The 27,796-nt window shown below is 51.1% G+C and overlaps 1 protein-coding gene across 2 annotated transcripts; it reads right to left on the reverse strand.

Moving 5' to 3' along the window:
- Positions 1-7,578: 7,578 nt before the first annotated feature.
- On the reverse strand, positions 7,579-26,911 carry DIPK1C (divergent protein kinase domain 1C). Of its 2 annotated transcripts, none has more exons than XM_053571623.1 (5): positions 26,691-26,911; positions 16,317-17,000; positions 11,871-12,035; positions 9,808-10,037; positions 7,579-9,023 (listed from the first exon to the last, which is right to left on the reverse strand). In XM_053571623.1, the coding sequence occupies exons 2-4, from the start codon at positions 16,749-16,751 to the stop codon at positions 9,840-9,842; spliced, it is 798 nt and encodes a 265-aa protein (XP_053427598.1). In that variant the 5' UTR covers positions 16,752-17,000; positions 26,691-26,911; the 3' UTR covers positions 7,579-9,023; positions 9,808-9,839. The 2 variants fall into 2 exon arrangements, with proteins under 2 accessions (XP_053427598.1, XP_053427597.1); XM_053571622.1 differs by lacking the exon at positions 26,691-26,911 and adding an exon at positions 25,813-26,209.
- Between the last annotated feature and the right edge of the window lie 885 nt (positions 26,912-27,796).

The following is a 27,796-nucleotide window of genomic DNA, read 5'->3' on the forward strand; positions in this document are numbered from 1 at the left end:
AACTTACTTTTCGATCCATCACTTATTGTGGGCATCTTCCAATTCCAGTTTCTCCCTTTTCTTGGGAGCTTCCTCTTTCCCCCCACATGGCTGGAAAAAGGGCCATAGTTTACCCATCCCCGAGTGTAGTGGTTCTTAACCTTCCTAATGCTGCAACCCTTTAATACAATTCCTGTGGGTTGCAACCCACAGGTTGAGAACCGCTGCCTAGTGGCTTTCAATGTTTAGCCGTTTCGGGAGACGCTGCAGTGAGTTTCCGTGTGTGGCTGCTGCCGGGCAGTGAGCTCTGGGACGTGGCTGGCTGAGGCCTCTGCTGTCGGGGAGACTGGGTATGGCTCTTACTCCAGCACAGAGAGAGCCTGGCTCACCTCAGGAGGTGGCCTCCAGCCTCATGTACATGGTTACAGGGGAGAAAAGTGGTTTTCAACTTCTCATTTTAAATGGAAATGTCAGCTTTTTCAAATAAAAGCTGAGTTGGGTCACATACATCTAAAAACATCAGGAAAATTGCTCTGGTCAAAAAAACAAGGGTGGCTCAGAGCCAGTCCTCAGTTTCCCCTTTTGCCCCATGCCCGGGGCTGCTCAAACCCCTGCGGCTCTGAGAAAAGAAGTTTAAAGCCTCAGAGGTGGAGCCAGCAGGAGACATGGGCCTGGGAGGCCTGGGGGCAGCAGGAGCCCCAGACCCCGTCTCCATGAGTCCTCGCTGGCTGTGGCCATGTGGGGAGCTATTCCCAGGGCACGATCTTGGCTTCAAGCAGGAAAGAAATTGGCCAAGCACAGGAACAGGACCAGGCGCCAGCCGTGTGGGGAGGTGCAAAATTTGAAACTATAGCTATTTGGAATTTACAAAAATTGCCGCGTAACTTATATTCTACCCCTCTGCCCCGCTGTACCGCATGCAGGCCTAGAAAGCAGCTGTGCGCAGCTTCCCATCAGCGAGGGGGCATTTCCGTTATTGTCCTGTGTCCAGCAAGGGCCTGGCCCAGGTCTGTGGATCTTAGGAGACCCTCCCCGTGGGGTCTAGCCACCCTGTGGCCACTGTATTGACAGGGCAGCACCCCTGGGCCAGGCCTCGTGCCTGTGAGGGGGAGAAGCAGACTGGCCATCGTGGATGCTGCCCTCCTGAGGGCCTGGCAGGGGGCACCTGACTGTGAGGGACCCGGAGACCCCAGAGAAGGGGTCCCTAGGAATGGCCCATGATGTGGGTGAAGAGGTGGGCGTGGCAGGGTGGAAAGCGCAGTAAGGAGGGCTCAGCAAGGGGGAAGGCCCGGATAGGGTCTCACGCGCTCCCTGACCCTTCCAGGTTGGCATCTCCAGCCCTCCTCTCTGAGAATTCCCTCGGAATAATCAGTGCCTCTGCTCCTGCTCTGCCCGCATGGTCCCAAATCTCCAGGAACAACAAGCTCATCGTTTAGTTCCAGCAACCAGAAAATGTGGAGTGCTGCCTGGGTCCACTGTGCCCACGTCTGGCCTTGCCGGCAGGTTCCATCCAGAGCCTCGCCCCCCTACCACGGCCCCCCGTTGTGCCCCCAACATCTGCTCTCATCGCAGCCTTTCAACCCATGCACCCTGCTTCCTGGAGCCAAATTCAGCCCAGGGGGCCGCTCCCCCCACACCCAGACATTTTGCCTATACAGTGCTGTGTGCACAAGGTGTGTGTTCAGGGAATGACTGCAGTTTTAAGGAGGGAAGTTAGAGCATCAGAGTTCCATTTAAAAGCAACAACTTCAGCTATGAACACGGCATTGGACTTCACTCCAGGGTGCATCTGTGGAGGTGGTGACACAGCTGCCACATTGCCCAGGTACCAGGCATCCCAGGGTGAGTAGAGCATCCACCCCGAAGGGACACAGAGGGACAGGAGCATGTGTCAACACCCCCAGGAGCTGGGTTACCACACTTTAAAGTTATGCACAGTTATGCCATGAAAGAAGAGAATCTGGCTATTTTCCTTCCAAGAGGCTGCATAAATCACTTTCCTGTGAAAAGCAGAACATTATAGTTTTTTTCCAGGCTATAAATCGCTGTTAGTAGAGACACTGTTTTTGTGATACGCTCTTGTCTTCTGTGATTTCTGGGCCTCCACAGTGAATTAGACTTCACAGCTCTCCTAGCTCAGTAAACTATTTTACATTTTCAGAAATGGGTTTGCCTTTTTTGCCCTTTCACACTAGTTATGGTAGCTGAAGCCTCTTGCTCTAAATGTTTGTGACGTTCCTCGATAATGAGTTCCAGGGTATGGCTCTTTCTTTCAAAGACAGCACCTCCCCTGAGAGGCAGGGCTTCACTGGCCATGGCCGCAGCACCTGTCTGCTTCTGGCTCCTGCAAAAGATTCTGGGCACAGCAGGGCACCATGCCAGGGTCCTGCACCTGTCTGGGAACATCTTGAAAAATCTGCTTGGAGTGAGGTTGCTTTGCTGTCCCAGCTGTACACACTAGCCTCCGACCTTAATGTCACCACACCCTTTTGTGCTCTCACGGTATTGGGGTACCAGTACCACATTTGAAGTCCTGAAGCGTCACATCGCAATTCCCATGTGGGCTTTGACTGAGGGCTGCAGCTACATCTCCCTGGCCCCTGAGCACCCCGCCTGGCAGCCTGGGCTGAGTGACTGCCTTGTGCTCTCGGGGCTTCTCCACCACTGGCCAGCTGAAGACAAAGGCACTGGAAAGAGGCCTCGGTCAGTGGCTGCAGCAGAAGACCCTTGGGGCCTTCCAGGAGAGTGTCGGAGGCACCTGGGGCCCCAGCCCCCCTGGTCGGGACTCAGAACCCACTTGGCTACACAGCTCCCCGTTCCCACAGCTTGGCTTGTCTTCCTCCTAGCTGGTGAGACTGAGGGGACCCGGTGTCGGTGTTCTCTTTGGGAAGGTCTCCCGTGATTGTCTGAGACCTTGGGCATATTACATGTCACTCCTTTGTCACCCTGCCACTGCTGCACAACAGTGTGGAAGCTCCAGCTCCAGCTCCTGCATTCTGGGTTGGGTGACTTCAGAGAGGCCAGTCGTCCTCGCGTGCCTTGGGTTCCCCACTGGGGTTCTGAGTGGGTGACAGCCCGTCCTGAGAGTCTCAATGGTTGGATGAGAATGCACTTGAAGTACTCACACAGTGCCATGGAGAGCATTCAAGCTGTGCTAGTTGCTATCAGCATTTCTTCCTGTCCAGGAACCCAAGATTCTGGGAGAGAGGTGCATAGAGCTGGAAAAGCAAACTGGAAACCAGGGCAGAATTTTGCAGGGTGCTGCAGGAAAGCATGCCCCACCTGAGGCACACAGTGGGGTGGGGCACCTGCGCAGATGCACGGCACAGACACACCGCACAGACACACTACACTACACAGACTCACTGCACAGACTCACTGCACAGACACACCTGTACAGACTCACTGCACAGACTCACTGCACAGACTCACTGCACAGACTCACCCCACAGACTCACCTGCACAGACTCACCGCACAGACTCACCGCACAGACTCACCTGCACAGACTCACTGCACAGACTCACTGCACAGACTCACCTGCACAGACTCACCTGCACAGACACACCGCACAGATGCACTGCACAGACTCATATGCACAGACTCACCTGCACAGACTCACCTGCACAGACACACCGCACAGACTCACCGCACAGACTCACCTGCACAGACTCACTGCACAGACTCACTGCACAGACCCACTGCACAGACTCACTGCACAGACTCACCTGCACAGATTCACCTGCACAGACACACCGCACAGATGCACTGCACAGACTCATATGCACAGACTCACCTGCACAGACTCACCTGCACAGACTCACCTGCACAGACACACCGCACAGACTCACTTCACAGACTCATATGCACAGACACACCCCACAGACTCATATGCACAACTCACCTGCACAGACACACCTGCACAGACTCACTGCACAGACTCACCTGCACAGACTCACTGCACAGACTCACCTGCACAGACTCACCTGCACAGACTCACTGCACAGACTCACCTGCACAGACACACTTGCACAGACTCACTGCACAGACTCACTGCACAGACTCACCTGCACAGACACACCTGCACAGACTCACTGCACAGACTCACCTGCACAGACTCACCTGCACAGACTCACTGCACAGACTCACCTGCACAGACCTACTGCACAGACTCACTGCAGAGACTCACCTGCACAGACTCACCTGCACAGGCACACCGCACAGATGCACTGCACAGACTCATATGCACAGACTCACCTGCACAGACTCACTGCAGAGACTCACCTGCACAGACTCACCTGCACAGACACACCGCACAGACTCACTGCACAGGCTCATATGCACAGACACACCTGCACAGACTCACTGCACAGACTCACCTGCACAGACTCACTGCACAGACTCACTGCACAGACTCACATGCACAGACTCACCTGCACAGACTCACATGCACAGACACACCGCACAGACTCACTGCACAGACACAGCTGCACAGACTCACTACACAGGTGCACTGCACAGACTCATATGCACAGACTCACCTGCACAGACACACCGCACAGACTCACTGCACAGACTCATATGCACAGACACACCTGCACAGACTCACTGCACAGACTCATATGCACAGACTCACCTGCACAGACTCACTGCACAGACTCACCTGCACAGACACACCGCACAGACTCACTGCACAGGCTCATATGCACAGACACACCTGCACAGACTCACTGCACAGACTCACCTGCACAGACTCACTGCACAGACTCACATGCACAGACTCACCTGCACAGACTCACATGCACAGACACACCGCACAGACTCACTGCACAGACACAGCTGCACAGACTCACTACACAGGTGCACCGCACAGACTCATATGCACAGACTCACCTGCACAGACACACCGCACAGACTCACTGCACAGACTCATATGCACAGACACACCTGCACAGACTCACTGCACAGACTCATATGCACAGACTCACCTGCACAGACTCACCTGCACAGACTCACTGCACAGACTCACCTGCACAGACACACCGCACGGACTCACTGCACAGACTCATATGCACAGACACACCTGCACAGACTCACCTGCACAGACTCATATGCACAGACTCACTGCACAGACTCACCGCACAGACTCATATGCACAGACACACCTGCACAGACTCACTGCACAGGTGCACTGCACAGATGCACCTATATAGATGCACTGCACAGACACATTTGCACAGATGCAACTGCACAGACGCAGCTATGCCCCCGTCCTGCCCCTTCCCTCACAGCTGCTCACAGAAACTGGGTCACCATGCCTGGCTGCACTGAGAGCCTTGCTGTTTACCCCTCGCCAAGCAGGCCTGATGGTCTGCCCTGAGTCTGTGTTCCAGGGTGCAAGGAGTTTACGTTCACCAACAGCACTTCTAGAGAGCCCAAAACCGCTCAGAAAGGGGCTTCTCTCTGTCCATCCTGCGTCTCCTCTGCTATAGACAGGCCAGTGACAGGAGCATTTACATGTAATCAGCTCAGAGGCTCCAACAGCCCTCAAGGTACCGGAACCTGGGGCCACAACTGGCCCAACAGGTGCCGTGTTGGTGGATGTCTGACGAAGCATTTCATATTGGTCCAGTGGAAGCCAAAGTCAAAGCAGGCTTGGGAGTCCAACTCCACTCTGAACAGATGATTTGACCTGACATGCCATTTTCTCGTCACCAGTGCCACTCGGTCCAACCTCCTGGTGTTGTATGATAAACAGCTGCAGTCTGCAAAGCGTTCGTCATGCAAGGTGTGATACTGTGATGGGAGGAATCGATTCCTGCTCTGTGTCCAGCACCTGCCCACACCAAGGTCCATGCATTTACCCAGCCCAACAGCCCCGTGGGCAGGCACCACCTGAGAATTTACATTCTGCAGACGCTTCCCCTCGATTTCGGAGGAGGGGCCCTGAGACCACACGAGGAGAAAGAGTAAAATCCATAGCGGACTTCAGCGTCTCAGCCTCTGCCAGGCCCAGCCTTGGTTCACGAGACCCTGCTTTGTGCCACACTGGAGGTGAGTGCCTCTCTTCCCTTAGGGTTGTGTCTGGGGCCAGCTCTCAACAGTGGCCATGGTAATAACATATTGCCTTTGTCGAAGTCATAATAGAAATGATAATTCTAATCATGAACGCCTAAAGGTTTCAGCATGTTTTCTAAGCGCTAGATCTTGACACAGGGGGTGGGTTCTTTCAGTTGTACCCTGAAAATAGAAGAAAACTAACTTTAAGGAGTTAAAAAAAATTAACTAGAGATGCTTTCTCTCCCCGTCACGAGTGCCTTTGCCTGTCTGTTCCTGCAGCGAGTCCCCTCGGGATCCCTGCAGGCAGCACAGGCCAGAGGGGGCTGACAAAGGGGGAAGATGGATTGCATCCTCTGTACTTCACAGTGAAGGTTTTCGTCTACATGTTAACTCTTTCCCCTGCTTTATCTCACTGATTTAATTCCCTGGAATACATTTTGTCACATTTAGCCGTTGAGAACATTGAAACTAAAGAAGGTTTAAATTTGCACAACTAGGTAGCTCAAGACATAGAGCTTTAACCCAGGACTCCTAGCTGCAAGCTTCCATCAGCTGCCTTTGATCAAGTTTTGATTCACAGCAATAAGACAGAGCTGGGTCTAAAGAGAGAAAATAACGCAGAGAACAGCACACTCCTATCTGGATGACAAGTTGCTTTGCAACACCGTAAAAATTAAGGTTAGGGTATTTCTCTGACTGGTTCTCCTGAAAATGTTTAGTTTTTTTGTTGTTACCCAGAAATATGATGACTGATCACCTCACATTTTCCAGGACAGTGGTCACTTCTAATAACTATTTCTCTTGACAAAAAATGATTTTATAAGTGTATGTTAGCTGTATTCTTTTCAAATCTTTTCCTATCCATGAATAAAGGTCAGAAATGTCACTTGTCCTGACTCTCGGTTCGACAAATACAATATATACCATCTGCTTCTCCCAGGCTTCTATTAGGGGAAAATCAGGACAGAGAAATCAAGGCAGGAAACTGGTACAGAGCATCACTTGAGCCCAGGAGTTTGAAGTTGCTGTGAGCTATGATGAAGCTATTGCACTCTAGGTGGGACAGTAGAGGAAGACCATCTTTAAAAAAAAAAAAAAATCCTTTTCTTCCAGTAATTTAAGGTAATGCCCTGGATACTTCAATCTGGGCACTTCAGGTGAGCTGGGCAAGTTGGCCCTTAGCAGCCCAGTCTGCTAACCCTGGCAGACTTCCTGGAGGAGGCATGTGTGTGAACTGTTAAGATACTTGCCTGGTATGAAGAGATGAGAACTGGGAGGAGTGTTTAGCAATACTGGCAGCATTTGTTAACATTTGCATCATCATGTGACGTCAACAGCGCGTCCACAAACTGGTGACCTGCACCCCCATGATGTTTGTGCAGGAGGACCTTATTACAACCCACCATGTGCTAAAGTTTGTCAACTGGAAGCCAACAGGGTAAATAATCCTGGAACTATTTCTTTCATCAAAAGACAGTTTTAACTTATTATTAATTAAGATAAATAGTGGCAATGACTCCTGATGAAGGATTGAGAATGAACAAAGCTTTACTTGTTTTAGGTAGGATAAAACTCAGAAAGCGCCGGGCTCGCTTCCAGTTCCCCGACGTATCTCTGAGAGGGTTTTGTCTATTGCAAGTGTTATTAAAACAAAACAGAGACGTCATTTAAGGAGACGTTTCCCTCTGAGTAGGGCTGTTGCTCAATTAGGTCCGTAAAAAGCAATCTCATTTATCACATTGAATTATTAAACATATTGATATAGTGTTTATCATATTATATAAAAGCATTATTTTGCAAAAATTTGAAAATTAAAAACTTAACTTCACGACAGATAGTCTAAAAGCCATTGCCCTAAAGGGAATTCTCTGGGCAGGGATGAGAACGGGGGTGTGTAGTGCAAGTGGGTAGCCAGACATCAGGGGAATAGGATGAAACAGCTCCCTCTTGGCAAATAAAGCCACTATTGTGTTGGGTAATTATATATTGCATGGTCTCCTTGGTAAACAAAAACGTTTGTTTCCATTTTGGTTAAAATGAAAACTTTTTTCCTTTTCTGAGGTAGCTCTGCTGCCTGGCCAGTGAGCTCAGAGCCACTAATGAAGGACTGTCATGCCAGGGTCCACCCACTAGAGCAGAGGTTCCCAACCCGTGGGTCGCGACCCGCAGAACTGTATTAAAGGGCCACGGCATTAGGAAGGTTGAGAATCACTGCTCTAGAGATTACTTGACCTCCCTGCAAAAAACCCCACTGTTGAAGGTCACAGAGGGCAATGCCCCAGCAGCCTCCATCCATCCCTCGCCCTCTAACTCACACCCATAGACCTTTTTGCCATAAACAGCCTTCCCAGAAGGTGAACGTGGTTCCATGGGAGCTGCTCACCCCTGGAAAAAGTAACAGCACCTGGAGCCACTCCGGTTGGCTGGTGGCCTCCCCACGGGGCACCCAGGCCCATCCTTCCTTTTGGGCCCCACCTATCCACGAGTCTTAGCCCTGTGCCTCAAACTGTGGTTTCAATTGACTTTTGCCACAAGAGTAACTGACATGGTTTTTCTTCCTGCCAAAGAACACAAAGAGAGTCCTCCTATACCTGATGAAAGGAGATCCTCTGTCTAAATCAATGTCCTTGGAAAATTGCCCATGGTGATGGAAGAGGGGGCAGGGTTAGCTGGTAATGTGGCCTTGGAATGAGTCTTTGGGATGGCACACATCAGAGCTGGGACTGGGCCATCCCGGGGCCTTAAGCATTGTTCACAGCGTGAGCCCAAATGCATGGTCTGGAGAAACAGGTCCCCCAAGTGCCTGTGACTAAGTCTTCAGTCACTCAGAGGAAAGGGGCTGGTCTCTGGTCCTGTCTGCAGTCAGCGCTGACTCAGCACCTGCTCCACTTCAAATTCTCTCTCCGTGTCTGCACAGCGCTGCGCAGAGCAAACCCACAGCCCTGTCTGGAAGGATGACGTACTGCAGGAAGTGGCGAAGGGCTCCCTAAAACACAAAGAAAATCAGGATTCTGCACAATGATAAATGCTACACACTGCCATCGCACGCTCTTCAATTCAATTACATCCCCTGAGGAGGTACCTTTTTCTTATTTAATTACAAAATATAGATAACTTCTTTGCTCAGTAGGCAAGTTGTCCCAGAGGACACGGTAAAGACCCCTCCCCCACCCAACTCATTCACAACCCCCACACTCCCCCGCTTATCTCCCAGACACATACACACTCCTGAAAAACACACATGCACCGAGGCGCACACTCATATTCACTCATCCACAGGCACAGATTTAACCATGTGCTCATACGTGTGTACATACACTGACATAAGCACACTCATAGGCACACACCCATTCACACTGGTGCACACACTCATAGGCGTTGTGAACCACACTCAGACCCACACACAGACTTGCTTATGGGCACACACACTTGTGAACACCCACACTTGTGTGCGCACATTCATCTGCACACACACTTTAAAAACATGCTAACACTGTGTATGGAGAAACGGCTAGAGTCCGTGCCCTGGCGGGCAGGCACGGTGCCCTCTGCAGAGTGACTGCACACGGAGGTCTGTTTTCCAAGCTCTCCAAAAGTCAGCGCCCTTTACCCCCTTCCTCATTTCATTTCACAGAAGGTGACAGGCCAGGAAGGTATCTTGAAACAGGAGTGGACCAAGCCAGGACCGGAGTGAGGGGGGCGGGGGCTCATCTGCATAATGAAAATGTCTCATCTTTAAACCCACAGAAGCCGTTTGAGGGTCACTTCACCTGTGTGAGCATTTTTAAGGCTGGAAAAGCAGCTACTTCTCTGTCCCCCACAGCTCCCTCTGCATAGCTTGGAGGAGCCTGCGGAGCTTCCAGAACATGCTGGGGGCAACTCTCGGGGAGTCAGCACATTCATGTACTGCCCCCCGCAACTGCCGCTGCAACTGGAGGGAGATGGCAGAGCTCTCGAGGGGTGAGGAGAACCAGTGGCGAAATATTTTGTCACAGATGACCTGAGGGAAGACAGGTAGGCAGTTAATTCAGGGCAGCCAATCATCCCAGGAGGCCCCCCCAGCCCATAACTGGCTGTGCACAGACCTCGCCTTTCTCCCAGCGCTCCAGGACAGAATGGCAAAAGTCACCTGGTCCCGAAAAGAGCTTTCCCTTCCTAACTTAAACCAGTCAGCCGCATGAACAAAGTGCCCCTCAGAGAGAACAAGGCTACCTCCATGTGAGGTGGCCAGCTCCACTTCCAGCCCCACAGCTGATGGGAACAGCTCTGGGTGACACTCCCATAGAGACTGCACACGTTTCTGGGGAGAAACCGAGCAGAAGTCACAGGCAGCTGCTGCTGCGTGAGGAGCTGGCCCACAGGCCTGAGGGCTTTCACACATAGGCTGGCCCTGGTGACCACGGCCATCTGCCAGGGCTGTGGGCAGGGCCACACGGCACTTGGAGAGAAATACTGGGCAGGCGTGAGCTGCAACCACGAAAAGGTATACTGGAGAGGAAAGGCTGCAGCCGGAAGGCTCTTCAAGGAGCCTTTGAAATATTTTATTCCAGGAGCAGAAGTAAAACTTCAGCTGCTCTCCCAATTCTAACAGGATATGAAATTCTAACAGGGCCCGAAATGCAGCGTGGCTGAAGACCACATGAAATCCCAATTTAAACAGCTTCTCCCCGCCGGGAGACCTGGCCTGGAAGCTGCATCACTCACGGGGCTTTATTTGTCTACGTCACACCCTGCGGCAGGCTCACTTAACAAACGCTGCTGGTGCACGGAGCTACATGCGTGCAGAGGACAAATGATTTCAACTTGTATTTCCCAATCCCTGCAGAGGTGAGGATTCTTTCTAAAAATGAATCATTTTATTTCTGCTCTGAATAGAGAATACATTTGCTTGTGCAAAACTTTAAATGTCTTTAAGAATATAGTGTAACCTCGGTCTCCACCCACCCACCTGGCTCAGCTGCCCTCCCTGAGAGGCGGGTGCTCCTGGACTGTCCTTCTCGAAGGCGTCTCTGCCCTCACATGCCCATCTTCCTTTTATTTGTTGCAAACAGTATATTGTACATGTTCTAAAACCTCCGCCCCATTAACCACGTGTCAGGAATATCCCTCTAAATTGATTCTCATAAGGATATTCCATTTGTTCTAATGGCTACATCTCAAATGTGTGTGTGTCATAAGTTATTTCACCAGTTTCCTAATGGAAACTGAGATTTTTACTAGTTTTTTCTGTATAAAAGATGCTGCAAGAAATGTCTTGCATATATACATCATTTTCATTTTGTTCATGTGTCTAAATTTCTAGAAATGGAACTTCTGGGTCAAAGGGGATGTGCACTTTTTGTTTTGGTAGATATTGCTAAGTTGACCCCGTAAAAGTTGTATCAACTTACATGACCTCAGCAACACAGACAAGAATATTTGTTCTTCCCAGAGCCTCCAGCCAACATGTGACACAGATATCACATTTTGCCAACAGATGGGTGATTATGGGTTCCCACAGCTCAAGAATGAGTCCACATACATTAAAGAGGCTGGGATGGACGTTCCTCTGAAGGCTACCTCCTTGCTAGGGCTCCTGAAAGGGGATGCACCCTGTGATAACGGAATTTGGCCCAGAAGTTTATGTAGGCTCTAGGGTGGTGTGTGATTATGTAGATGATGTAGGCAACAAAGAACAAGTGACAGCCCCGTCCCCCACTGTCCTGCCATTACTGAACACACGCAGCCTGCTGCTGATGGCTGGCGAGGGCAGCCTGGGCTCTGCTAAGGGCATCTCCAGCGTGGGGGGCAGAATCGACGGGAGCAGGTGGCCTCACCCACAGAAGCCCCTTACCTGCAGGTTGCTGTTGACACGTTGTGCTCCACACTTGTTGACTCTCAAATCACACTTTGAAAAACAGTCAAAGAAATTACAATCTTCATCTCCTGTGCAATTTTGCTCAAGGATTTCACTCATTTTAGGTTCAAAAAAAGCCATGTCCACATCAATAGCCACCACCTATAATTGAAACAGCACACAGCTGTCATAGGGACTCTGTGGGCTCAATAGAGAGGGACAGGAAGCCTGTTTGGTGGTTTCATCTCCAGTGATGGGGGTACCATTGCCCAGACCGCAGGATCACAGAGTCCCCAGGAGCCAAGAGAAAAAGTCCAGGTCACACCCCCAAAAGTAATGACATGTATTGTCTTTTACACAACCAGCTATCCCAGATGCCACTGCAAGGCTTTAACTGCAATAAGAACCATTGCAGTCACTAGTTAAGCCTAGGATTCATATAACCCCAAGTATCACTTTTCAGCTTTAAAAGTTTTCTCAGCTTTTAAAGTAGATCTCTAAAATGTTCTTTGTTGGTTTGTTTGTTTGAGACAGGGTCTCACTGTGTTGCCCAGGTTAGAGTGCAGCGGTGCAATCAGAGCTCACTGCACCCTTAAACTCATGGCTTAAGCGATCCTCCCACCTCAGCCTCCCAAGTAGCTGGGACTCCCTGTGCCTACCATCATACCCAGCTCATACTTTTATTTTTTGGTATAGACAGGGTGTCTGTATTACCCAAAGTGGTATTGAACTCCTGGCCTTAGGCTATTCTTCCACCCTGGCCTCCCAAAGTGTTGGGATTATAGGTGTGAGCCGCTGTGCCTGGCCAAAACATCTTATAAACAAATTTCTCTCTATTACTCTTCACTTTGATCTCTGACCTTCAAGGGTCAGGATTATAAAAACTGTAAGACACAGATAATCTATCCCCATGAAGACAGCAAGGAAAGAATGCCACATTCAAGTGGCAGGTCTGTGGGCGAGATGGTGAACGTGGGGTGAGGTGTGGCTGCTTCTCTACAAATATATATGTGATATATTATATTATATTATATTATATATTATATAATATCTGTTCCCCGTGTCCACTGTGGGGAAATGGCAAAGTTATAGAATTGGGACCGATATCACAGAAAGCTGGATCCCACAGGACCTCAGTTCCATTGTCCACATGAGGACTTGGAGACCCCCTGGAACTTCAGATTTATCCTCCTGGCTTCAAACCAAATAGACTTCAAAAACAGAAAAAGCATAAGCTCTAAATTATGCAACTTGTCCTCCACCAGCTGGGTGCAACAAAAACAGATGAGCTCAAACCTGAGAAAACCTGGAATCTGCCCAAATGAAGTTGTTTCTAGCTTTGAGGCATTGAACAAGCCATTAGAAAATACGATGTGTTGATGGAGACAGTGGTGTTTCACAGGCCCTTACAGGTCAACCTCGCAGCCCAGCCTCGCCTTCTCCCTGTGCCAGTGACCCCGGCTGTGTGTGTTTCCTCCTAGGTCTATGCTGTGTTGGGGGCACAGTCCCAGTTTGGGGTTTGGGTTTTGGTTTTTCCTTAAGGATTGATGCTAAAAATTAAGTAAAGTTTCTTGAAGATTACTTAGTAAAACCAGAGCAGGGGGGAAGCAATTTATTTCAAAATATATGGAGAACAATGAAAACAAAGAACAAAGAACTCTTCCCTATTTAAAGGGCTTTGCCTAATTATTCATTCAGGCATAGCAAACAGAATTTATCATTTTAATCAATCTTTCCTATCTCACTGTTTAGCCAAAATAAATAGCTGATTTCACTATTTATTCTGGTTAATATAGTAAAAATGAACAAAGGTTATGCTAACAAGTCTATTGTCTGTGTAATTTATTACCAGGCTACAAGACTCTTCTCTTCTTTCTGAATAATTGTTGGCAATCTCCCCAGCCTCCTCCAGGCCCTGCGCTAGAATTGAAGCTTCTTGTAACTTCTCCTCATTTCTGATGATTTTCTTCTCATCTCCCAGGGAGAGCCAGGTTTATTTTTAATTTGTAATATATGGCCCAGAATGGATAATAGCTCCTATAAGCTTAACCCTAGGCACCTAACATCAAAACAGTCCCAAAACAAACAGAAAAACTTGCATAATGTTTCTTGTTTTTTCTTCTTTTTTAAATACTGTTTCTTAATATCAGGAGAATCATAAAATTCTTCCTGCATGAATTACCTAACTTGCATCATCGTCTTCAAACTTCTTTCTGGCCTCAAGGTAGAAAGATAAATGAGGATGATTTTGCTCTTCACTGAAGTGTACCTCTGGGGCAGGAAAACCTTGCATTTGTTCAAAAGGAATCCTTACTGGCAATCGTTCTGGGTTCTGAAGTCATGACATTTCCTAGCGACTCATTTGCAACCACTGGACAAATTCTCAGGACCCGCAAGGTGAGTAAAAGGCTTGGAACCAAGAATTCACACACCGCATCTGGAAGGCACCCTCCTTCCACTAATGGGACGACCTCAAAGGCAGCACACACCTGCTAGGTCCCTGAGCTCTCCGGTTCTCAAACCTGAGCATGCATGAGAATCACCTAGAAGGCTTGTTTTTTAAAACACAGATTGCTGGGTCCCACCCCAAGGTTTCAGACTCAGTAGATCCAGGGTAGAGTCTGAGAATTTGCATTTCTAGCAGTTTTCTAGAATACTGCTGATTTTCTCTTCAAAGTTGTGGAATCTTAGGTAAAATACCCAAGTGTCTGTCAGAAGCTGGAGAACAGCAGAGCTGCAGAAGGGGATGCCCTTGTCTTGCCCCATTCTCACTTGAGCTGGGGCTGAAGCAGCAACAACAGTGGGTAGGGCAACCCCAGCCTGCAGAATAGAGTTCGGGGCTAGGTTGAGGATGCACAGTCATTATTTCACTGAGCAAATATTTCAGGCAGATCACACTGACCAGGGGCTGGATTATCAATAATTGCATAGACAAAAACATCCAGCAGCGCCCATTCATCATCCTTCATAAAGCAGACATCCTCACAATTCCCTTAACTCTCTCAGTACCCAGGAATCCTGCTGGATGGGTGGATGAGTGACTGAGTGCCAAGAACTGGCTTACAATTGCCCCAGGCCAGCAGGTTGTCCATTGACACCCTGCACCTACCTCCCCCAAGGCCTCAGAACCTTCCCCATGCAATCTTCCGATTCACTAAGCAGGGCAGCCTTGACCTGGAAAGCAATGTCACCTCAGGTGTAAGAAACAAGCTGGTCCTGCCATAGGACATTCCCCACAACTCGAGACAGTGTCTGGGAGGGGCTGTGGAGCTCAGGGTATCTCAGGCAGGGCTGAGCGCCCCCAGATCCTCCTGCCTAGCATGTGGACCCCCTTGGGACCTCCCCGAACCTTCTGAAACCTTCCCTTCCACACTTCAAGTCACCCCTGGCTTGTGAGCCCCTGCAGGGTAGCTAGGGACAGGCATTAGCACAAGGCCGAGACGGCAAATGCTTTGATACCCTTCATGGGGACAAAGTCTTGGTCAGAGAAGGATTCACATTGGCACCAAGTTTTCTAGATTTCCGGCTGCTTTGAGGAGGCCGTGCCACCTGCCACCTGCCACGGAGGCCCACGGCTGGCAGCGCTGATACTTTCTGTTGTCCCTTTATGTTGCTGTCATGCAGAGTGTTACCCAGCACAAGCCAGTCCCCACGACGACCTGCACTCTCCCCTACATACAAGCTGAGGCAGCTGAGCCAGCCTTCAGTTCCCCTGCCAACACTTGCACATGTTGGTTTTAGCCTGGCTGGAGGAGAGGGGAAGGGATTATCTTATAATAAAACTCTGACAGCCCTTTGGCTGCTTTTTCTCCAACTTGTATTTCTCTTGCAGCTTCATTGCCCTGGAGAGGGACACGTAAATGCATCTGCCCAGACATTTCCACTCGGGTAGGTTCTTCCCTATGGAAGGCATGAAAACTCCATCTGTCCCTCTGGAAGTATTTCACATGGAATGGAAACTAACTAGAACCTCTCCAGGGATAAAACACTGGAAAAAGTTACATATTGTCAGGAGCATGAACAGTAAGGGAACAGCATCCCCACATTGGGCCCTTGTGCAAAGAGCCCCAGGGGCCGGTCCACAGCTTCCTCTGCGGGTAGTCATCTCCTGAAGAACATTCTCTTCCCTGGCTAGTTAAACAGACCCACTAGACAGGCTGCTTTGAAATCAGCTCTAGGAAACCACAAGACATTACTTTGAGGAAACCAGAACAGGCCTCAGGGAGGACAAACCTTGCCCTATAATAGGGTCCTTTCACTTGATCCCCACCCAAGGTGCAAGGTGCTTTGAATATCTTCCTTCACTCTTGGAAGGACGGGGTCTGGCAGGTGGGAGGCAGCTGGGGCTACATGGGTGCTTGAGGTCATGATGGTTTGCTGACTGAGGCCAGGCACTCAGAAGCCTGCCGTTTCCACCGCCCACTCCCTGCCCCCACCACTTACTGTGAGGTCTCTTCTGATGGCAAAGTTCTCAGGCTTGATGTCACACAGGTGGAGGTGGTGGGAGAAGTCACTGTGGAAATGGTTCACCATGTCCAAGAAGCTGAGAGCGATGTCACTGATGGCCTTGGCCTGGCCCTGGCCACCCTGGGGGACATCTGCTGCCTCATCCAGGGGGAAGAGAGTCCTGTGCTGAGGGCTGCCGGCGGCCAGGTACTCCACTGCGTAGAAGTGACCACAGGAGCCCAGCACGGGCAGCACGTGCCGACTCAAGCCCTGCAGCAGGCTGAGGTGGATGAACTCCTCCTGCTGCAGCAGGGCCCACGAGCTTGCCAGCTGCCCCCGCCAGTGCAGGCCCTCCCGGCCAGGCCACAGTGGCCCCAGGCTGCCATTGGACAGCTCCAGGCCCAGGGTGTTCTTGACCTGTCCTGCCACCATCAGGAGGAGCTCTGCCTCCAGGATGTCCTGGCTGCCCTCCCCCACCTCCTCATCCAGCAAGCCGAGGGACTGGAAGCTGGAGAAGGCCTCACTCGTGGACTTGAGGACCACGGGTCGGCCACGCCAGTCAGCCAGCAGCACCTTCTTGCCCCGCTCGTAGTACAGGCAGCGCTGGTACAGCAGCTTTCCAGCCACACACAGGTCCTCACACAGGTCCCCCGTGAGTGCTCCTCGGCGGTAGTCCTGGCACTGGAAGGAAGGGAACAGTTGGTCATGAGGCAGGAGGGGCTGGTGCCGTCCTCCACTGGGCTTGGGGAAGGGACGGGTTGGTCGCTGCCCTCAGGACACTTATAGTCCAGCAGTGGAGAGGAACCTCACAAATGGGAGCAGCACAGGCCGTTCAGGGAAGAGCTGAGAGAGAGTGTCTCCCCAACACCACAGTCTCAGCATCAAGACACCTGCATAGGAGAAGCAGGATTTGCAGGGCAGCTGGGTGGTCCTGGGAAAACAGGAAATTGTAGCAGGAAACAGTCAGACGATGTGGCTAGAGCAGGCCAGCTGCTCTCGGCCCTGGCCACACCTCACATCACCCAAGAGCTTCACTGCCCACATCTAAGAACAATTAAGTCAAGTCTGGGCAGTTAGGACCCCGGGACCCCTGCCTATTCCCAGGTGGGCCACAGCAATGACCCCCCCATAAGCATATTCATTAGCCTTGGTGTTGTCAATTTACAACAGTGAGCCCCCTAAAGCTGGCAGGTGCTAGAGGACTGCCCAGGCTCAGGGGGATCCATTCCCGCTGGGTCCCCACCCCCCAGGTCATGGACAGGAATGGTTCGTGGCCTGTTAGGCACTAAGACACACAACAGGAGGTGAGTAGTGGGCGCGGGGTGAGCAAAGCTTCATCTGTATTTACAGCCTCCCCTGCTGTGTGCATCACTGCCTCCTGTCAGGTCAGCACTAGATTTTCCCAGGAGCAAGAATGCTGCTGTAGGGTACAGGTGAAACTTACTACATGCAGAAAATAAATGTCTGCACACAATAACTCAGAAAATGCCATGAAGGCTATGTTAACCATAGCCTCGATGAAAATATTTCAAATTGTATATAAAACCAGCACATTGTACCCCATGATTGCATTAATGTACACAGCTATGATTTAATAAAAAATAATAATAATAAAAGAACACTATGGTAACTGCCGTGGATGGACCGAGGATGCGGCTCCCCATGAAACAGACACCTGGTGATCTGAGGTGGAGCTGAGGCAATGAGGCGAGGGCTGGGACAATCTAGTTGCAGGAAAGCGAGCTCCCCCGATTCTGCATTATGGTGAATTGCACAATTATTTCATTATGCAGGGTATCTCAGAGGTCACCCATAAGGCCGCCATACACAGGGGAAATGGAAATTGTCGGTAAATATACCTTTATTTTTTTTTTTTTTGAGACAGAGTCTCACTTGGTTGCTTTCCGTAGAGTGCTGTAGGATCACAGCTCACAGCAACCTCCAGCTCTTGGGCTTAGGTGATTCTCTTGCCTCAGCCTCCCGAGTAGCCTAGATTACAGGTGCCCGCCACAACACTCAGCTATTTTTGTTGTTGTTGTTGTTGTTGTTGTTGCAGTTTGGCTGGGGCCAGGTTTGAATCTGCCACCCTCGGTATATAGGGCCGGCACCCTACTCTCTGAGCCACAGGCACCGCCCTAAATATGCTTTTATTTACAAAATATCCATTTTAAAATGCTACAAAGAGGTGGCCAACATATGAAGAATATTCTGTAAATATTTTGTAAAATTTTGTAGTGAATAAGTGAGAAATGTTTGGCAGGTGCAGAGTCTGTGCAGGTGGGTGGCCCTGGGAGGACACTTGCACATTTGATTATGTGCTGTTGAGACACTTGCTGGGAGCATTGTGTTGGCAGTTTTGTTAACCCTAGTAGACCACAAGCAGCTCCTTAAAGCCAAAAACTGTACCCAAAGTCAAAAATCTCTGAAAAATACAAGATTTTCACAACTCATTTGGCCTCCTGCAGCGTCAAAGCCCGACAGAAAAGAAGTGAGGCCATTTATAGTCTGTTTTCTGCGTAGTATGAATTTGCGTATATTTTGAGACAGAATTACCAATTTGACGACTGGTGCTGCTACATAAACCAAATATAAGTTATATGTACTGCATTATCTTTCTATCACTCCCAAAAGCTTGAATTTCAAAATACACCAGACCCCAAAAACTTAGATGAGGGATTGGGACTTTTATAAATACTGCAGATTTATTGTTCAAAGCCCTTACTTGAAAGAAATACTCCCAGTGCTTAAAAGAAGTGTCTAGATTTTCGAGACTATTTCAGGCAGTCACCAAAGCCCAAAAGACCAAAGCCAAGCCATCTGAGGAGACACGGAGGCTTCCTGCTGGGGGCCTCCTGCTAGCCACTGGCTGCAGATCTCTGCCTATAGTATCGGCAGACACCGCGAAGCAACTGCAGAGACACGCAGGTCCTGAGCCTGATTGTCAGTCTCGTGATGTGGCCCCATCTATCTAAGGTTTGTCTTTGGAGACCCACCCCATAACACAGTTGTATTAATACACACCCACCAACTTTGCTGAACGCCCTGGAAGTTGTGTGTGTGGTGTATTCCTCTGGAATTTAACTTCACGGAATTTTGATAAAATGCCAATCTTTGGCTTTAAGCCTGGTATCTCTTTCCAAGCCGTGGGGTCAGGAAACGAGCATGGAAGGATCAGGACCCTTTGTGTCAACCTCCTTTGCTTAAAATGATAATTGCTTCCATATCACTCGTGAAAAAAGCAGCAGCTGGCCGTGGTCCTCAGAGACCCCTCAGTTAGCTCAGGTAGTGTGGCCAAGAGGTGCAGGAGGACATAAGGCAAGGAAGCGAAGCAGCCAGGGAACAAGACAGGAGGGACAGGAATGGTAGAGGGTGTTCATTTTCTTCAGTGTGGGGTTTCTTCCTCTACTTTCTCTGGTATTTGCAGAGTTTCATGTCTCTGCAATAAACCTGATAAGAAAAAATGCAAAACATTGTTTCCTGATGTCATTATAAATGAAACGTGATGCCCAAGATGGTTTGCTTCACACCATGAACTTTTTTACAGTGTTATCACATTTGTAATTTACCAAGAGCACTTTTGCATGAAGTACAGAACAGAACTGGAAAAGAAAGAGAGGGGACAGAAGCCCTGTGTGGCAGGACATGGGGACCTCAGCTCAGAGCTTCAGATCCCGCAGCGCTCGGAGGGGGCAGGGAAGACTCGGTTCCGGCGGCCACTGAGTGAGGAGGCCCAGGAGAGAAGTGGCACGGGTGACATGCAGGGCCCCTTTCACTTTCCCGTGAGTGGGGAGTGAGGAAGGCCGCAACTGTGACTGCCAGGACCCTCAGTCTTCTCATCTGAACTCAGCCACCATTGCCATTGGCCAAGAGAGGCACCTGAGGACCCCACAGCCACATCCTTGCCACCATGCCTAGAACTGGCCACAGGCGGGGCTTGGGCAGCAGCCCCACATCACCACCCGCAAGTCAATGGCACCAGCTTTCCACAGCTAACCTGGCTGTGTGTGAGTGCCGATGGACAGCCGCCTGACCTGGCCAACAGGCTCTGCAGTTCAGGGCAGAGGTAACTCCTAAATAACGTTAGAGTACAACAGGACAGGAATACGGCAAGGCCCAGCTTTGGGGCACACCAGCTTTGCTTCCACTAGCTTGTGTGGCTGATTTCCAAGTCTGTAAAATGTGTCACAGGAGACTTGGGAAGGTTGAACAAGGTCACAGACACACAGTCCCTGGCACAGTGCCAGCCAATGATGGTCTCCTCCTCAGCCCTAGTTCTAGAAGGCGACGGGGTCACTCAGTTTTATGAGAGGACCCGGGAGTCTGCCCAGGAGATGTGAGATGTGAGGGGAGCAGCTCAGACACAGGGCACGTTTGGAAGCAGCACTGTGTGTTCAGAGGACCAGAAGCGTTCAGGGGAGTAGAGGGCAAAGTTGCCACACCCACAGGACCACCCTGGACATTTTATCAGAAATACCATTCCCACGTGTCCCCAAGGGACACACTTCCTGCTCGGCAAGGATCAAATCCACCTTGACCTTGAAGCTGACCCCATCCCCAGGTGGAAATGCTTGTCCTCCTCCCCTACCCCCAGCTCTCTTTAAACCTCTGGCATGCGCGCGCCCTGCCGAGCCAGGTCCCCATGGCACAGGGCTTTACACCAACCTGCGGCACATCAGTGACATGAAATAGAAGTCGACGTGAAATCTGTACCAGGTCTGCCCATGAGTTTGGAAGGCAATTCCAAACAAGAATTGTGAGACATTTTGAACAATGGTATAATTGTTGGATTTAGCATACAGCCTACAAATTTGGGAAGGAAACATCCATTTGGGCCGTTTTCCTAAAGATCAGCCCGTTGGCTTACAAGCTTGCCTTGCCCACAGCTGGAAGCGGAGCAGGTGACCAAATCCAATAAAGGGGACTGGCCAGCTACCACAGGTGAGGTCTCAGGATTATGACCTTACTTTTCAGGACTCCTGTTACCTCGTTTGCCAGGAGATCATTTATTTTAAAGCAAAGCAAACACTAAAAAGCATATAACTGCTCCTCAACTTACATCCTGATAAACCTATTTAAGATGAAAATGGGTTTAACACACCTGAGCTGCCAAGCACCACAGCTCACCCTGATCTACCTTAAACATGCCCAGAACAAGCAGCTGTGTTAACCTCCAGCTGGGCAGAACCTCCCTAACACAGCGGTTCTCAACCTGTGGGTTGCGACCCACAGGAACTGTATGAAAGGGTTGTGGCATAAGGAAGGTTGAGAACCATTAAAACACAAGGCCTGTTCCACAAAGCCGTGTTGAGTATTGCGTCCTTTATTGGCTACTGGACTGAAAGTGAGAAACAGCATGGCCGTGTGGGTGCTCAAAGTCCAGCTTCTTTCAGGCGCATATCACTTGCACACCTTCAAAAAGCTGGAAAACCCTTCATAAGTCATGCTAGGGACAATAGTGTAATTATTTTAACAGCGGCATAGCCTGGTGAAGCAGCTATTTTCAACTCAGTAAAAGTAGATTTTTTTCAGGTACATATGTTAAAGCAGACTGTCAGACCCTCCTCTGCCCAGGGTTGTTTCTTAACTGCCAGCCTGAAGACAAGTACCCTCTGTACCGAAATGTGTGTGCAGATGAAATTCATAGGTATCCCAGTTGAAAATAACCTGAAGAAACAAGTTAGTCTTACCATAGTTAACTTGGGGTGCATTTGTTCCTCCTGGGCACGTGTGCATACACTTTCCATCCCATCAGTCCCAGCTCTCGTAAGGGGTGTTCTTTGCAATTACTGTTAGTATCTCTCCAGTTTGTATCATGGTTCTCAAGCACAATCAAAACCTGTCCATTCTAGTCCAGGAAACCGTTGGCAGGGTCTCAGAGGTCAAACCCAAGGGCTGAGTTTTGTTTGTTTTGTTTTGTTTTTGAGGAGTATTAAGTTCCTAGGCAGTTAGCTGCATTGGTATTTTGAGATGATGTCCTTCCCTCGCAGCCACGCCACCCACTGCAGAGCCTGGGCACAGTCAGTGCACCCACATGTAACACCTCTGCGTTAGGGATGTGGCTGAGCACCCGGGAGGCCATTCACTGCTACAAACCTCTCTGAACATGTGCCCTGAAGGCGGGCGGCGCCTGTGGCTCAAGGAGTAGGGCGCCAGTCCCATATGCCAGAGGTGGTGGGTTCAAACCCAGCCCCGGCCAAAACACCACACACACACAAAAAAAGAAAAAACATGTGCCCTGAAGGCTATCATCCTCTTGGAGCCCTGATAGCTTCTGTTGCAGCAAAGGAAGATAAGGCTGCCTGATTTAAAATGATTCTCTACTGTGGCCACTGAATTGAAGGCCATCAAGACCTGACTAGCCAAGCAGGTAGCTGAGCCTTCTCCATAGCAGTCTGTGGGGATATGTTTGAGATGCTTTTCAAAGGATGCTATGTGAGGGTAAGGTACATGAAGTGGTTACTTAGGGCCTCCACTATTACAGAAGCCACTTCATGCCACAGCTTCTCCACCGTCAGACTGCACAGGGTTACAGCCTATTCTTCAACATCTAACTCTGTGGAGCAAGACAAGCTACTGAAACTTCCTGGGGCTCAGTTTTGCCTTCTGTGAAACGGGGATGCTAAAAGCAAATATTTCATAGAGGTTATTGAGAGAATTCAATGAAATAATATGCATGAAAGGCCTTAGCACAATGCCTGCCCAGCAGAAGCATTACCAGGCATCTTGTGGCCTCCACAGGAAGCGCTCTGCCTGCAGGAAGAGAAACCAGGCTTGTTCGTGATCCAACACCCGCACCGCTGCTCAGCCTGGCTGGGCCTCCTTGAATGGCCCACTGGAAAAACCAGGTTCCAGAAACACCTGCGTCAAGTCAACAAGACCATCCACAGCATGTGATCGCAGTCTGTGCTATAAAGCTGTAGTCGAGAGGGACAGTGGAGTCTGACCAGGAAAATACAGAGCTCTAAGACCCAGGGCTCAATTTTTCTGAACAATTCAAGCTGGCTCCTCTAGAGACTCCCATCTGTGGGGTGTGCTTGGCTTCCTGGAGAACTCGCAGACCTCTGACCTCCACCCCTGCCAGCTGCTAAACTCTGTCATCTGATTCCTCTCTCACAGGTAGGTTTCCCCAGGCAGGACCATAATGCCACCTGCCCCCAAGGCTGGGGAACACTGGCAGATGCTGCCCGAGTGGGGAATCCATCACAACTTTGGCTCTGCCAGGAAGCCTCCCTTTGGCTCGACTGGCAAAACTGTTCCTTCTGTGCTCCAGTATTCAGAGTGAAAGCTAATGAGAGTCTGGAGGCCAATCAGGAAAATAACCACCAGTTTTAGCAGGACAGACAAAAGCCAGGCAGGATGAATTGGAAAGCGCCGGCTGAGCTGAGAGACAGAGGCTCAATTCAGCTCAGGTCCTCGGAAGCCACCAGGAGGACCCATTTGAGTATGGGTTGTCAGACGGGGGTGGTATTTAAACACCTCCAGTGCCACCTGAGTAAATGCTGGGCCAGGACTCTGTGTAGGTCCCACAGTGAATATTCAGAATGAAAATGGGAGAAAGGGCCATGGCTGGAATAAAGGGAGAGAAAGCAAAGTTCCGAGGCTGTGCAAGGAGGAAAAACTGCCAGGGCTGGCCGTCCATACAGTGCTGAGGACAAACAGCGTCAGAGAAACTTTCAGGAAGACCGATACCGAGCTTTAAGTCATTCTTTTGGGAACAGGAAAGATTGAGGGCCTTCAGAGGCAGAACCAAGCTCTTCAGCTTTCCATCTGGCTGAAAATGATTCCATGTGGTTGCCAGGGAAGGTATACTGGCAGAGCTCCTGAGCAGAATTGGTTTTAATTTACAACCTGGAATGCTGGGGAAGTTATGATTAGCAATTACTTAAATTATATTGGGCTATTTAATTTCCATTAGGCCTTTTCCCACTTAACCAAAGATAAAGAAATGAAAAATGGTGTTCGCTTTTAATCTAAAAGATTATTACATTAAATTTGTACATAGGTCTTCCATCCTTGCTGAACCATCAACTTCTGTTTTTCTATTAACACATATAATTAGTCAACATACTCCCACCCCCTAAAAAACAAGGGGAAAAATATCTTTCCAAATGACGGGGGCTTTTATATGAGGTACTGAGAAAATCAATGAGTTCTTGCAGCTTAAAACTTGATGGAACTTGAGTGTAACAGAGGAGAGCAGTGGAGACTCTGGGACCAGTGTCTCACCTGCATGTGGTCAATTCATGATGACACGTGTCAGATGCAATTAAGGAGCTGACTTGTTTTAGCTCACATATTTGGCTCATTATTTTAAAAAACATTTTTACAATCTCACAAAATCATTTAAGAACTTTATGCTCCTACGCTTTGTGAAAATCTACAATCTCAAAAAGCCAAGCCATATGTAAGCAAGGAGACTGAAAACTTCCCATGTATCTCTGGAAGATGTTTTAGAAAACTGGTCACTGTTCCAGCCAAATGCTTATTTTAGGAAATAGATAATCACTTCTTAAACCTTGTAGAGTAGTGGCTACCTCCCCCTTTCTTGGATTTCCTTCAGGGCTTCCTCCGTTTATTCTCGTCCCCTCTGCTGGCGCTTTACCTTCCACAGAAAATGCTCGCGCTGAAGAGCAGCCGGTTAAAAAACAACTAAAGACGAACATTTGTTTTGCAGCCTCTGTGGCCAAGCGCACTCGGTCTGCAAGCGTCTAAGAGTTTCTTTCTTCCCCTAATTGTAGGGGCTCAGCAGATGAGCTGTTGGGTGCAAGCCCTTCCCGGATGGGAGACTCTGCTATTCAGGACCAGGACAGGATCCGCCGGGTCCACGCTGCCTCCGCAGCGCGCTCCGCGCACGCCAGCGCTCTGCCTCGCTTCCCACCGAGCGCTGCCCCAGAGAGCCTTAGTTTTGGGGCGCTGGGAGGCAGGGGCCCTACCAAGTGCCGGCATCTGACTCCGGGAGGTGCAGGGATGATCCGACAGCCCAAACCGGAATCACAGAACTACGGCTGGGCTGGAGCGCTGGGACCTGAAAGACAGAGGCGTGGTCCCCGCGTGCCCCGAACCCGGCACTAGCGCGCGCCCCAGCCCAGCTGCCCAACACCGGACTCGGGCACCGACGAGCTGCTGGGAGACTGCGATCAGGACCCACAGACTCAGATCACTCCCGCCAACTTTCTTCAAGAGCTCAGGCTCACGGATGGTGGGAGACCCAGTCGCGCGGGCAGAACGTCTTAGGACAAAGGATCAATTTTGGCGAAAACAGGAGAGAAACTCCACACCCACCCACAGAGAACTCCTGGCGAGTCCCAGTTGGAAACCTGGTCGTTCTCCTGAGGCACTTCATGAACGTGTCCGGACCCCGCTGCCCACGGCGGTTGGCGCCCCACCCAAGTGCCCGAGGTGGAGTGGCCGCAGGGACACCGCAGCCCCGCGGGCGGCGCGGATTCCCCCTCCCGGGACGCGCGGCCCGGGCCAGTGCGGCGACTGGACCTACCAGTGCGGCCAGGATGTGCCGGCTCCTCTGGTCCGTGCAGCTCTCGGAGAAGACGTCCGGGTGCGCGCGGAGCAGCAGCGCGGCCGCCAGCACCCAGCCCGCGGTCCAGGCGGCGCAGGCGAGGAGCGCTCCCTGCCCGCACCGCCCGCACTTCCCGCGCCGCCCCGCCCGGCCCCGCGCGCCCGCCGCCCGCGCCATGGCCAGCCCGGCCGCGCCCCAGCCCCTGCCCGGTAGCTGTCCGCGCCCCGCGTCCCGCGCTCGCGCTGCTGCGGGGCGGCTGGGCCCGGCGGCGCAGCAGGGAGGGGGCCAGGGGAAGAGGCAGAGCCAGGGGAGGCGGCAGGCTCTGTGCCCCGCCCTGCCGCGGGGATGGGGGGCGTCCGGCGGCTACACCCAGCGCGCCCGGGCAGTGGGTGGGGGTCCTCTAGCTGCACCCCCGACTCCACCGTCCCCCAGCCACCCTCTCCATCTTCTTGTTATTTATTTGTTTGTTTGTTTGTTTGTTTACACTTTCCCCCAAGAAGACCAGCTCCCCATTAAAAGAATCCGGGTAGATTCAATGCCCCGTCCCTCTTACTACACGCTCGGCCCTTCTGTCCGCACATCTGTAACTGCTAGATGGACCCCGCCCCTTCTTCTCCCAGCGGCCGCTCAGGGCCGAGCCGCCCCGCTCTTTATACCGGACAACCCCCCGCCCGGGGGCCCCTCGGCACTCTGGGGGCTGCAGCGCCCCCTCTACCGGTGTCCTTTGCGGACACCGCCCCCTGAGCCTGACCCCGCCAGGTTCTCCTCCCGGCCCTTCCTGGAGTGAGATCGGTTCACAGTGTCCGGACGGGACCGGGTCGGAGACAGTAGGGAGGGTCAGGGACACCCGGCCTTACCCTCTCGCCCGCACCCCCAAAGCAAACCGCCGAGTCCCTGGTGCCAGAACCTCGCGGGCGTCCTTCTCCGGGGTAAAGAGGGGCCGCACTCGTCTCGGGCCTGTAGCTCAGCGGGGCGCCGGCCACATACACCGGAGCTGGCGGATTAGGACCCAGCCGGGCCCGCCAAACAACCGTGACCACTGCAACCAAAAAGCAGCCGGGCGTTCCGGCGGGCGCCTGCAGTCCCAGCTACTCGGGAGGCTGAGACAAGAGACTCGCTTAAGCCCAAGTGTTTGAGGTTGCTGTGAGCAGTGACACTAAGGCACTCTACCGAGGGCGACATGGTGAGACTCGGTCTCAAAAAAATAAAATAAAATAAGAGGGCCGCACTCTTTAAATATTTCTGCCTACCCTGGCGAGGAGAAAGCGCGCATCAAATGAGCCTAAATCTGTGTTTATGTGTTTGTAATGTCACCGGGGGAGGCGGGTTCCGTGCGCAAATCCCAGTCCTTTCAGGAGGCGAGCTGGCGCCGGGGTTCTCGCGGGCGCCCTATCCCGCCCGGCCTGCCCCTCCCGGAGCCCGCGGTGGGTGGTGCGACCCGGGGAACTGTCGCAGCTGAAGGGCCCTGGAAGCCGCTGCGCCTGGAGGCTCCTGCACTCACCTAACAAAAGCTTATTCAGCTCCTGTTACAAGCCGGCCCCATCCCGGCCGCCCTGCTGCCTGCCCTGGGTCTGACTTTCACCCTGATCCCTTCCCAGTTTGGGGATAATAGGAAGCCTCTCGGCCTGATAAAGCATTCTGCAATTACCTCTCAAGAACTGGCCACCGAACCCCATCCATTTGACTGGCTTGTTTAACTAGTTGTATGGCTGACTCAGTAGCAGGCTTCTGGGGAAATTACATAACATCAGATGAACAAATGCTCAGCCCCAAGGAGCACGTGGACACACCCCACATCTACCCTTAACGCAGTGGACCTTTGGGATTGGCGTGCCGCTCACTGGGTGGCTACCATGTCTGCCCCAGGGGACACACCCAATCCACAGCGCCACTTGTGAATTACTGTCACAGGCTGGTTGGGTGAAACCTGTGTCATCTAGTTTCAGGGTAGGTATGGGGCACA

This window comes from Nycticebus coucang, chromosome 19, assembly GCF_027406575.1.
Source record: "Nycticebus coucang isolate mNycCou1 chromosome 19, mNycCou1.pri, whole genome shotgun sequence".
NCBI lineage: Eukaryota > Metazoa > Chordata > Mammalia > Primates > Lorisidae > Nycticebus > Nycticebus coucang.